At 38.2% G+C, this 13,607-nt stretch overlaps 1 protein-coding gene across 2 annotated transcripts in view; it reads left to right on the top strand.

Moving 5' to 3' along the window:
• The window catches only part of FAM53B (family with sequence similarity 53 member B), a 132,439-nt gene that overhangs the window by 28,243 nt on the left and 90,589 nt on the right, over positions 1-13,607 (top strand). For both annotated transcript variants that reach the window (XM_081328483.1, XM_081328482.1), the window contains exon 3: positions 7,194-7,438. In XM_081328483.1, coding sequence (XP_081184609.1) covers positions 7,370-7,438 — 69 coding nt within the window. In that variant the 5' untranslated portion in view covers positions 7,194-7,369. The remainder of the gene's footprint in view (positions 1-7,193; positions 7,439-13,607) is intronic.

Genomic DNA, 13,607 nt, shown 5'->3' with positions numbered 1-13,607 from the left:
ATTGACTGTTTAAATGCCACAGTTATATAAATATTTGCAGCTGAGATAAAATTAATGCCATGAGATATAGCAAAATAAGAGTTTTTTAAAAAAAATATTTGCCTGTTTTGCTCTCATTTGAAGGAAAAAAATGAAAATTGAATTACAATACATCCTTCTTCATAGAGATGAGTACATAACTCTTGAATCTTTGGTGAATATATTCATCTGCCACTCCTTTCACATAAGTTTCTTGCTTATGATATTTCATTAATTATTAACAATGCCAAGAAAACTCCCTAGAGTACTTACTGTTTTTATCAGTGTAAGAAAACAGCGCTCTGCCCTTTTCAGAACTTAATTGCTTCTCTAGTCCCAGTGCAGGCCAAGTGCTGATAAAAACAATTCATTTTGCAGAAAATGGCTGACATGAAAGATAGCATTTACTAATCGTCAGTCTTTTTAATAAAAAAAATAATGTTTAATAAAATTAAATTCTGAACTAACTCAGCTACTGCTGCTGCTTCATCTAACACAGACATGTCAAACACAAGGCCCGGGGGCCAGATCTGGCCCGCGAAATGGTTTCATGTGGCCCACGAAGCCATCCTGGAAACAGTGAGGGAACGGCCCCACTGCCTTGGCCCTGGCCCAGAGACCTCCTTCTGCCAGAGACCCTCAGATCTGTCCCACTCCTGCCCAGGCCCCCATAGGCACCCTTGATGCGAATGATGTAGAGCTGGCCATGCCCACCAGTACGCCATACGCACTTTAGCCACGCCCACCCAGTAGGCCACGCCTCCCCAGCCCCCTGAGGGCAACCGCAATGCTGATGCAGCCCTCAATGAAATTGAGTTTGACACCCCTGATCTAACATGTCCTTAATGCGTGGCCACCTGGATGAGTTACAATTTCCAGTAAGCCAAGCTGGAATGACTACAATGAAAAGCTCTAGAAGCTCTATTTCATGAACACCTGGAGGGCTACAGTTTCAGTATTTCTGAAGTGGAATGGGAGTTGTAGTCTAGCACATCTACACTGGACCAGGGTCAGGATGGTGATTCTATAAAACTGCTTCTTACTCAGACATTCTTCCCTTCTTTGTTTTAGTCTTGGCTCTTGCTTTATTGTGAGAATGACAAGTGAAAAGAAGAGTGAGGGGCTCATTTTTATGTCTGCCAGATGAGCAGAACCTCCGCCCCTTTCACTTCCCCTCTCCCAGGAAGCTTCCAGAATATTGGCTTATGAGATTCAGTTGCTCAGATCTTTCATTACTTGACATTGGTACATGATTTGTTTCAAATTCTGCTGGCATGCTATCAATTCTTAGCTGCTGTACTTTCAAGGACTTCCCTTTTGCTTTGCTAGTTAACAGTTCTGATGTGAAGTCACACACTTGTGTGACATACCTAAGTCAGTTCCATTGGCTGGCTGGATTAATGTTCTGGATGCTCTGGGAGGTGAATGATTCAGGACCCTTTGCTTGTCAATAAAATGTCATGGGAGAGGGCACTGGAAGGTCGCTGACTTAGTAACACCAGTTTGTGTATGTTTCTGCCTTTGTGAGTTCAACCAATCAGAAACTCAATTTTCTTGGTTTTGTGTCAAGGTTCAGGACTCTTTGGGGTCACTAGTTTGGTAGCTTTAGCCTGTTGGAATGAGGTCGAGCAAGAGGTCTTACAGAGGTCACTTTCTCATCGCCTCTAAAGTCTTGCTGCCGGAGATATTGGCCATCAAGCATGTGGAGCTGCCACCTCCTAATGGTGAACATTTCAGACATGTACAAGTATCAAGTTATGCAGTACTGAATATGAACTGAGCTACACTTGTTTTTCACAAATAAAAGTGCTGAGTGGAAAAGAAATTTTAATATTGGCAAAATGGTACTATAAAAGTTCATGTTAAATAGGCCTTTCGCAAGTACCAGGCTTTATGTCTGCATCTACCATTTACAAATACAGGAGTGACAATTGGAACAAAACAGTAGAAAAATCAACTGTTTTTTTTTCCTTCTGTTGACCCACCTTTTACTAGTTTTATTTTAATTGGTTTGTGCAGGGCAAAGACAGAATGGAAGAAATGTCCTGATGCCACTATAGCTCACAGCATCCTCCCTAGTGGTTTTGCTGGCATGAGCTGCTAAAATAGATACAATTTTCCACCTTTCTTTTCAGCGACAACTATGGATTATCCTAAAGTATAGCATAATTGTGACACTGAAAGTTCTTCTTAATACAAAAAAAGTGTTTTGGTTATATGTAGATCAAGTGTAGTGCTCAACATTTGTGTTATATACTTTTTTTTCCCCCAGGGAAGGGCAATATTAAGAGAAAAACTGAACAGCTTGAATTAGCCTTCAAAAAAAGCTTTCAAAGAAAAAAATAGGCAGTGGTGATATTCCTAAATAATTAATTCAGAATAGCATATTGTATTGCAATAATTATTTTTCAGAATATTTTCATTGAATATTCTCATTTTCATAAGACTTTTACTGAGCTTTTTTTATGAATTATAGTTATAGGCTTTTATCTTCAGTAAGTGTTATAAGTTACCAAGATAATTTTATTTGGCAATATCTGCATGTTGCTAATAATTCTATTTTTCCCTTTGCCTAGCTCTAATCTCTCACGATACTTTTCTCTTTCTACTTTTATATCTTTTTTTCCCCTCTCTTTCCATTCTTCATCCATCTTTGTCTCACCAGGCAGTAATATTTGTACTTTTTGGGCTTCTAGGGCCTTGCATATCTCTAGCATATTTATTTCTGTTTAAATAAAACATTCCCCATCATCCAGATATTCCTTTCTGTCTATTTTGCATTATCATTGCTAATGCAAGTAATTGCTACCAGGCAAACCTTTCTATCACTCCATGTATTGAAGTTCAATGAAATTTTGTAAGATTTTCAAGTCCAATTCATCATTATTTGGTCCAATTCAGATTATAATCAAGAATTGATTGTACAGTACAGCAAGATACCGAGAAACAGACAAAGGGAGCATAGCTAATTACTGTTTCTTGTAACATTCAAAGGAATTCTTAATCAGTCTGAAGTGTTTCTGCTTGGGGGAAAAAAATGCCTCTAACCCCGTCTTCTTTGTGTTAACTCTCTGAGACATGTAAGATATGAAAGGTGCCTGTTCTTTAAGAGCAAGTAGGCAGTCTGAATATATTCCTAAACCTTTTCCAGTTCTCAGAGATTGAAGTTCCCAGAAATGACTGTTAGCCATTTCAACTCATTACTTCCCTCTTAGCCTTGGGTTACAATGAAGATAATTAGGCTTCAAAACAAAATATGGTAGAGGTGGTAAAGCTGCAGACAACGAGTATAGTAGCTTCTATATAATGCAACATTGCAATGGAGAGGGGTGTTTAAATTGAAAAAAAGAAAGAGGGTATGAATGGTGTATAACTTTATGTTTTTTATCAGATCAAATCAACCCACTGGAGGATCCAGGTCTCTTCACTGTAGGATATAGAGTGCAATCTATAATATTGCTCCCATGCAAGCTGATAGGTTTTGTTTGATTCCCAGTCTAGGATTGAGAAAGAATTTACTGCTCCAAAGTCTCCCAACTGGCTTCCATGCCTAATGGAGAACTAGAACATTAGGTCTCCCCACACCTAATTCATCACCTTAACCTTTACATCACACTGGTTCTTAAAATCATACACAATAATATCTCACAATAATATCTCATGCTATTGTTGTGTATATATGATTCAGATAATAATAATAATAATAATAATAATAATAATAATAATAATAATAATAATAATAATAATAATAATAATAATAATATACCTTAAGCAACAGCATCTACCTATGCCAGGTCCTTGGGACAGATTGATAGGTGGATAAAAATGTCAAATCCAGTCTAAACATCTAGCTGACTATGAGACCAACCATAATAGTATGAACAAAGGATTATTTGTATGAATGTGTCAAAATGCATGAATCATAAGTTTTCAGTCAATTTTAAAGTACTTTTTTTAAAAAAATCCCAGCACCTGTACATGAATTATAAAGATATGAAATGTTTTCAGCCAAAAGGTTGGGGGAAAGAATTAGGCCTCCTTCTCCCCTGAGTGGTAGTCTCAGAATCCATTATGTTTAGACTGGAATAAATAAAAGGGAAAAGGTGAGCTGTACAATGAACATTTTATGTGTTGGGTATTTGCGCCATTAATAAATCACAGTAAAGAGTAACTTTCATAGCAAAGAGAATATTTTATACCTTGTTTTCACGATTCCTTAATGTCATTAGGTTGTTCGCTGATTAATGAGGAAATAAGCAGCAAACTATATTTGATGATACTCACTATGATCCAACTCCATCATATTTCATTTTTTTTAGTAAATACTGAGAAAATGTATTGATTTTATTCCTTTCATTGTTCTGCACTCTAAATGAACCTAATTCTGATCAAACAAAGAACAGAATATTTTTTTACTTAATCTAGCTGATCTTTAAGTGAATATACACGTTCAAATACAAATAAATAAGAATATGATTTATAAGCTGAATGGAGAATTAATTTTGGTTCTTACTGAGTTCTAATACTAATCACTACATTCCAAATCATTATATAAGACTGCTTGAATTTTATTACATCCTAGAACAGGGCTTTTCAACCAGTGGTATGGGTATCACCTGTGGTACATTGGCACCTGGCAGGTGGTATGCAACCATCCTAGAAAAGTGTTAGCGGGGGAGGGGAATGAGCTGAACCGGTGGCAGCACCGCACAAGCCTGAGCGAGAGATGGCTGGAGCTGCAGGGCTGTCAGGGCTCAGCGGAAGCGCCAGGATCAACTCCAGGCTCCAGCTGGAGCTCGGCACTGATCCTGGTGCTTCTGCTGAACCTAGAAGAAGTGCCGAACAGCTGGAATGTTGCAGCATCTTCAGGGTCTTGTGATTTACATTCAGATGGTTGGCAGTTGATTCATATTTGTGACGGTCACAATGTCCCAGGGTCATGTGAAGTGACCAAAACCTGCTGCAACCACCCAGCAGAGGGGGGGGGAATACAAACCAAACACACCCCACCCCACCCCCGCTGCCAGTCCTCAACAGAAATGCTCACAACAATGAAAACCTTGGATAGGAGGAAGAGCGCCGCTGGGCAGGTGGGCAGGGGGTGTCTTGCTCAGCTGTGGCTTGGGGAGCACTTTTTCCAGTGCCATTGTAACTTAGAACAGTCACTAAGCGAACTGTTGTAAGTTGAGGACTACTTGTACTTCATCACTTTTTTCCTTTTTTTTTTTTGGTCATGAAGTTTTTGACACCTTGCTAGGTGACTGGTGGTACTCGGATGTTGCCATATCCTAAAAGTGGTGCAATGGGTGAAGAGGTTGAAAAGCCCTGTCTTAGAGAATAAATGTTTACTGTGGTTTAGCTAATGACTTTCCACTTTTTTTTTATATTGGCAAAAAGCAGCATTCTAAACAGGATTAGGGAATTATTTTGGAAAATTGATTTCAAATTAATCCTACTTGTAATTTGTCCATTTTTGTATTTAAGTATCTAGCTGCTGGGCTTGCCACAAACTGAAAAAAATATTTTCTTGGCTATCTGATTTCTTTCCTATTCTATTGTATAGCTAATACAGTACAAATGTATTTTAGTTGTTTGAATTTCAGTTTGAAATGGTTTGAAGGCCTCCAGAACATAAATGGAATTGGATCGTGTGTAAACAAATCATGAATTACAAAATAGTTATTCAATTTTTAATTTCATTGCAAAGGAAAATTATCCTGCTGGATCTTGATTAACTATATTGATATGTGTGATAGGGCTGAAATATAATATTATCAGAAAATGTGTATGTTTTAACTGTAGCTATTTAAGCAAGCCAGTTAAGCAAAGTAATCACAGCTTGTTTGGTCAATTCTCATTTGTTCTGCCAAGACCCAAAAGAAATGGATGTGGCACCAAACAAACGTTCAGAATTTTGAATTCAGATGCAGTGACAAGCTATGGTTAAAATAAGTTAGGATTTGTAAATGATTAAACTATAGTTTGAAATAGTAGTTTGTTGCCAAATAAAGTACAACATTTATCCTAAGGTGCATTTGTATAACACAAAGCAAGCCTTTGCAGGAATTCACATATTATTCCATACAAATGGCTGTCCAATCTTTTATCAAAAGCTCCGCTGATGGAGCACATGCCATTTCAGAAGGCAGGTTGTTTCACTGCTTAATGGCTCCCAGTCAGGAAATTCCTTCTTATCCTAACTGTATCTCTCTCTGTTTCTTATTTCTCACTGTAAAACTTCTACCTATAAATCAGTACTGCAGAAATCTCCTTAATGCATGTCAGCATTGCTGATGTGTCCTTTCATGCTGTTTGCTAAAGCCAGTGCTTTTAATTCCATAGACTCAGCATATGTACCTTTGTTATGCAAATCAGTGTGCAAATTTGTAAACCAATAGGCACAATGAGGAGTCCTTATTTTTCCCCTTTAATAATCCAAGACATGTCAAGTAAAATATAGTCTGTTGTTTAGTATATACTACGACACACACAGGTTTCATTGCCCTTGGGATGACTTGAGTTGGGGTATAAATACCTGTCCATCTGTGGAAGCCCACCTGTATACAGATTTCTTTCTTTTTCTTAGCAGGACCCTTGGTCTATTGCGGGGTGGGGGGAGGGGGGAAGAGACTATTTCCTATAGTTGGAGCCATTCGTAATGACTGTATTTCATGTTTTGAATTAGATCTCTAAAGTGCATGTGTATGTATGTGTGTGTGTTCAATATATGCTTGTTTACTGCTCCTTGTTTAAAAAGTAGAATTTAGAGGTAACTTGGAATTGTTTAGCCCCTGCCTTTGACTCTTCTTTCTGTGTTGCCATCATATACAGCTTTCTTTTCTTGTTACTTCACTGATTGCTTAGCTGATTGCTGCCAGGACTATCCTGTTCCCCACTTACTCACTGTCCTCCTTAATTAACAGTCTGTCTCTTGCAACTGCAGAATTCAAGTAGGAAGGAAAGGGCTTGTCTGTTCTTCCTGCAGGTATAATTTAATCCTATGGTCACTGTGTTCTTCTCTGGTACACATGAGAAATGCAAGAACTTGTCAGATTTATTGCAAGAGCAAGGGCAAACTTCCCACAAAACATAATGTTGGTGCAATGATTTGTGGAACTGAAGAATAACTACAGAGTATTTATATTTTATATCCCCCCCTCTCTCTTTCCTTCCAGAAAGTGAATATTTTGGACTACTTTTTGTCAAGCTGTCCAGTTGACAAAACAGATGGGAATTGGTGCCGTTGATCCTTTCATCTGGGAAAATGCACTGAATGGGATATTCTACCTAATATGGCCAATTGTGACCTTTACCTCTACTGGAATGGACCCCAGTTCATGACTTTGTTACCATGGTGATGATCTTAACTACAGCTCTGGAAAACAAAGGTGCTGATTCTCTATCATGCAGGGCTGAACTGGTAAGAGTTCATGTCACCCTGATGGCTCAGCTTATATGCTAGCATTTATGTCTTTCAGATTACAGGGCTCTGCTCCCATTTTAGACTGCAGCATGTGGAACTATATTCCTTGTGTGGTTCTAAGCCAATGTGAGCATAATAATGAGTGAACAAGAAGAGTTTTGTGTGCCCAATGTCCCATTTAGAAAACAATATTGCCTTGTCCATCTAGGTAGTTCTCAACTTACAACCACAAGTGGAACTGGGATTGCTGTCATAAATTGCCACCATAAAGTTAGACATTATGTAACTGCACCATTTTACAGCAGGACTTCCAGCATTTCCCGTTGGGTCATTAACTGAGAATCATGGGTTGTTAAGCAAGTACCTGCCTCAGTCCGAGCCATTGTGGGCTTGGTCCCTGAATACCAAGCCTCAATAAGGTCGCGATTGCTTCCAACTTCTCTTACTTTCCTATTTCCCCTCCCACCCATCTATGCCCTTTTGGCCACCCTGCACCCTGCCTTGTGGGGCAGCAAGCAGCCCCAGGATTGCGTAGCTCCAGGACTGCTTGCTATATCCCAGGAAGCCTCACCCACCCCAGCCCGCCCCAACAAACATTCATTCGCCCAGCTGCCTTCTCTCCCAGCCCCACATGGCTCCCTGACCAGCTAATGCCAGCAAGCATTCGTTTGCTGCCCAGCCCAGCCCATATTTGTTTGCCCAGCTGCCTGACCTTTCCTCTTTTGCTGTCTTCTTTTCAGAGGCAGCTTCGTCCACAAACTTTTCCTACTTTCCTCCTTTTCCCCCCCTTCTTTCTGAACCCAGCACTGTCTTCATAAAGCTGTCTCGGAATGCCTTGGTGGCTGAGGCTTCCCAGGGATTCCTTGAAATTTCAACCTTGAAATCTAAAAGCAAAGTAACAATTTTTCCTACTGTTAGTTATGACATTAAAGAAAAAAAAACAGAGAAAAGATAAACATGTACAAATGTTGCCTTAAATCCCACCCATTCCATACCCCTCTTTCCTTTCATCTGCAGATGCTTCATGTTGTAATAAGTTAAAATTTCTGTTACACATGAAGGATGCTAGAAAGCATAGTTTATGCAAATTATAATTAGTTATAGGACATTAATTAAAATCATATTGGAATATTTATACAGTTAACAAAATATGTGCAAACTATAATATACTGTTTGATTGTACGGAAGCAGAAAACTGACATTTATGGTAAATTAGAAAGAGTCCTTTGTAATTTATTTCTTCACATGCAAAGCAGCAAGAAGAGACTTGCAGAAAGCCAAGGCTGCTGTAATGGGTTTTCAGAACAGTTACAGGTAGACCTCAGTAACAAACGCATAATTACGACTGGTCCTTATGATTCCAGCCATCCCAGCACGCCTGCAGTCATGTGATCATGATCTGGGCACTTGGCAACCAGCTTGCAAGATAGCTACAGTGTCCCAAGGTCACATGTTCATCATTTGTGATCTTCTCTGCCAACCATGCCAAGTCAGTGGACAAGCTGTCAGGGAAGGTCTCAGGTTGCTTGGATAAATCTCAATAGCCACTCCAAGCCATTCCAAGCCTCCAAGAACACTGTGCTCATGTTTCATGAGCTCTCCCCACACTTTCACACACCCTTCACCACACTGTACTGTCCCTTTGCACACCTTGTGCAACCTCCCCCTAACCAACAGCAGTCATTTACGTACTTTCTGGCCTGCTTGAAAGTCAACAGCAACTTCCTGATCGCTTCCCCACGACTTTGGTTATGGGTGGTTGGCAGGAAGTGGCAAGGAATGCCTCGCTTAATAACCCACAAAACTTGCTTAACGTTGGCAAAGAGGACTGCTGGGATTGCGGTCTCTGAGTAATGTGGTCACGTGGTGTCTCGCTTTATGATCACATTGCTTAGTGATGGAAATTCTGATCCAATTATTGTTAACTGGGACTCCCTAAAACTGTGATAAAAATCTGCCTATTTTAAAAATAACAAAATACCTCCCAACTTTAAATTTAAATCTCTCCCTACCATTCATTAATATGGATTGATTTTCAAAATATTACAAGTCAACAAGATCTCTAGAGAACATCCACTTCACCTTTCACCGAGTAATTCCAATTCCACAGTAATTCTATGTATATGTTGTCTCCATTGTTTGTGTTCTGACATCATAATTAATTTCTTGTATGTACTTGTATATATACATATTCCCCCCTTACTTTATTCTCAGTTTAGAAATAGAGATTTAATGCCAACTTTTGGTTTGTTTTTTCGGCACTATATTTTGATGTATCTTGCATATTATAATGTAGTGTTAATATTTAATATTTCCTTGTATCCAAGGAAACTTTAGCAAAGCAGGTGTAGATAAACAGAAAAACATTTTACTGTTCACAAGTTTATGGATCAGGTTATCTGACTAGAAATTCAGAAAATAAATTATTTGCTTATTATAAGAGAAGTATTGTAAATGATAAATAACATACTCCTTTACTTCCTGATTTTTGTAGATGGTTTAATCATTATAAAATGAAATTGCAGTTAAGATAAACATAAATGTCTATCTTAAAATGTCTCATTTCCTCATTTTCATCTTGTTCTTGGGCCTAAGCTTTGCCTTATGAATAAATGATAAATGTAGATTTTCAAAGTAAGGGTCAGAAAAAGTGGGGGGAAATGGGAAAACCTCAGAATTTTGTTGTTATTTTTCTTTCTAAAATCCCATAAAATTATAAGGATTGTAGTTTTTTACAATGTAGTAAAAAATGATTACGGAAAATACCCTGATGCGTTAATTTTAAATAATGGTTAATAAAATGGTTAAGACATGAAACAAATTTCTGAATTTTGAAATATGCATACCCGAGATTAGGAAAGAAACTAAAGGTAAAAGAGTAGAGAAACATATTTCAATATGGGCAAATATTTTGTTGTCAAAATGTTGCAAAAATATTAAATATTAAGGATAGGATTTTAAAAAGTGTTAGTATACAAGATTAATGAAATAAGAGTTGAACCTGTAAGGTAAAAGGATGGCAGTCTCAGCTTCCTTTTCCAGAAGCCAGCTCCATTCTTGAGATAGTATGTCTTCTGGTAGGTGTATGCCTTATCTGGTATCCTTCCCTTAACCTGTTTTTTGTGTGAGAGAGGGCTCCTACTATCTGAGTTTTCTGGCAAATTTAAAATGAAAAGGAGAAAGAGAAATAAATGAAATAAATGTTGTAGCATCCCCTCCTGGCCCTGTGGTCCTGAGGCATTTGGCTAAGGTGATGAGCTGTTTCCACTTCCCTTTGGTAGAAAGACCAATCTCACAAGAGATGAATAAAATCAAACTTCATTTTTTTAAAAAAAGGTAAACATATTTTCATTTTAGATGCTTGTCACAGGTAGAGTGTTCAGTGGTAACGAAGATAAAAATATAGAACTGTTCAAATCACTGCTGTGATTTAAGATGATCTCCCAGGGGATGGGGAAAAAGGTAAATTGCCGGCGTCAACTTCCCTTCGCCCTGTGCGTTCCCACAGAGAGGGACTCCTCAGGGTGCCACCGGTCAGAGAATGTAGACTGGTGGCCCCCAGGGGGAGATCTTTCTCTGTGGGCGCTCCGGAGCTATGGAACCAGTTACCGGTTGAGCTCCGGACGGCGCCGGATCTTCGCTCCTTTCGCCGCGATCTGAAAACATACCTGTTCGAACAAGCCGGCCTGGCCTGAGGGTGGGATTGCTGGGGTTTTTATTATCATTTTATTGGGGGTTTTATTAATGTATTTATTGTTTTTTATGGGCATGTATTTAATAACTTTTTAATTTTTGTAACTTTATGTTTTACTCTTGCCCTGTACACCGCCCTGAGTCCTTCGGGAGAAGGGCGGTATAGAAATATTAATAAACTTAAACTTAAACTTAAATGTTATAAGATGATGTTGGTATGCTTGTGTTTGGGAAGCAACTCCGCTGTAGAGGTTCCAAGTTGCATGACTCATTACTGAGCTTGTTCAGTGAAAATAAGCACCAAAGACAATAATGCTCAGATAGCAAGAGACAAAAATAACTTAAAATTAAAATTCTACGTTCTATGGCTAAGCATGTTCCTTAGCAAAAAAATGGATCCCTGATGCAAAAGTGTCCTGCTTTTTCCCCTGGATTTTTCCAAACTTTAAATTTCTGGGAGTCTACCTCTGTGAAGATCTGACCTGGAAAGTTAATACAACCCAGGTGGCTAGAAAGGCCCAACAGAGGCTTCACTTTCTCAGGGTCTTGCAGAAGAACAGGGTAGAACAACGGCTAATGACCCTCTTTTACTGGTCTACTATAGAGAGTGTCCTCTCGTATGGTATTGTGGTTTGGTATGCTGGTCTGACAGCCGCGGATAGGAAAGTATTACAGAGGGTGGTGAGTACAGCACAAGACATTGTGGGCTGTCCCCTGACACCACTGGATGACATCGCCAGGGCTCGTTGCCTTGGAAGAGTGAGGAAAATTCTCCGGGATGACTCACACCCTGGACGGTATCTCTTTACTCTCCTACCATCGGGTAGCAGATATAGGAGTATAGCCAGCCGCACCAACAGGCTGAAGAACAGCTTTTATCTGTGGGCTGTTAGGCTTTTGAATGAGAAATAACTTTTGTGAATTTTATGCAGAATTGACTTGGGAGGCCGGTGTGTGTAGTTGGTTCACATGGTGTAGTAAGATGGAGGGTTTGTTGTCACTGTGTGTTGGGGGGTGAGAGCACAAAGGGAGGCTCAGCTAATCTCAATGTACACATAGTTGTACTTTGACAATAAAGGTTCATTTCATTTCAAGAGCTTAGGAGGACGTTGGTAATCTTCTGCTTTATCTAGCCATACTTCCCAGTTCATTCTGAAAGGATTTCAACTTTTGTATGGAGCAGAAAGGGAAGATGTTTTAGATAATGTCTCAGCATATGTAATCGAAGCCAGGCCCCATTAATTGCAACTCAGTTGTGGCTGAGTGTCAGTGAATGTAGGATGGGATTGCTACAGAGAATGATTAAATAACATCTGATATGTGGCAATAAATGTTTTCTGAGCCTTGCTTCCCACTTCCCCCTTTAGAGTTTTGCACCCAAAGAGATGTTTATGAGGATCCCAAGTTATATGTTATGCATTTTATGAAATTAAACTCACTTTATATCTATTAAGGATGCTAAATTAAGCAATGTATATATTTCACATACACACACACCGTTTCTCTCTCTCTCTGTCTCTCCGTCTCTCTCTCTCTCAAAATAGGAAAAAGTATTTTTCTAGTGCTTCAAAATTCCTGGAAACGTTATATTTTTAATTTAGTGGAACTTTGCTCAACAGGACTCCAGCTTTTAGTGCATACGGTATGAACCTTGAATTTACTTAGCACACAATCTACCGTATTTAGTTCAATAAAACTTATTTCTCAATAGATACATTGTGTTACATGATTCAGGGTAAAAATAAAAATAAAATAAAATGAAACATAAAATTTATTAACATTAATGTTGTACCCAAATACAACATTGTTAATATAAATTTAAGTATCTTTTCTTCTATAATAGCTTGCCTTTTTTTAGCAAATTAAATGATTTAGAAGGGGGAAAGAGGAGCAAAGTATGAAGGGACAGCACTAGATTTATTTAAAAAAACAAGCTAACTAGTTAAACTTTAGAACCATTACTGCAGTTACTGGACAAATTTCTCTTATTGATTCCTGCAGTGTGTCTATTTCTCTTTTTTTAAATAAAAATCCAATGGTGACGATATTAACATACCGGTAAATGAATAGTTTAAAAAGATTTCCAACAATACAATTTAGATTATTTCTCATTCTATATGGAGTAATTTTGATTTTTATTGCTTCAACTTTGTTTCATTAACAACATCATCCCTATGAAATCAATTTAGCAATAGAAGTAGTAAACTTTAAAAAATAATAATACAATTTTAAATATTTCTTTAATCAATATAATTCTAAAGAAAAAAGGGAGTGGACAGTTGCAAATTTTATATCTTCTCTTAGTATGTTGACAGATTTATAACAATATTTTCCCTGGATTAGCCTTTTTGTGCAGTTTTGAATATTGTTCAAGGGAGAACCATTACAATGAGTAAAAATTACAAAATAGTAGAACAGGTGATGATTGTCACTGTCACTTTGGCTTTTCTTGTTTACCTGAATTTATAGCCTG

Source organism: Vipera berus, assembly GCF_964194415.1.
Source record: "Vipera berus genome assembly, chromosome: 5".
Classification (NCBI taxonomy): domain Eukaryota; kingdom Metazoa; phylum Chordata; class Lepidosauria; order Squamata; family Viperidae; genus Vipera; species Vipera berus.
This window is presented reverse-complemented; position numbering and strand designations above follow the sequence as displayed.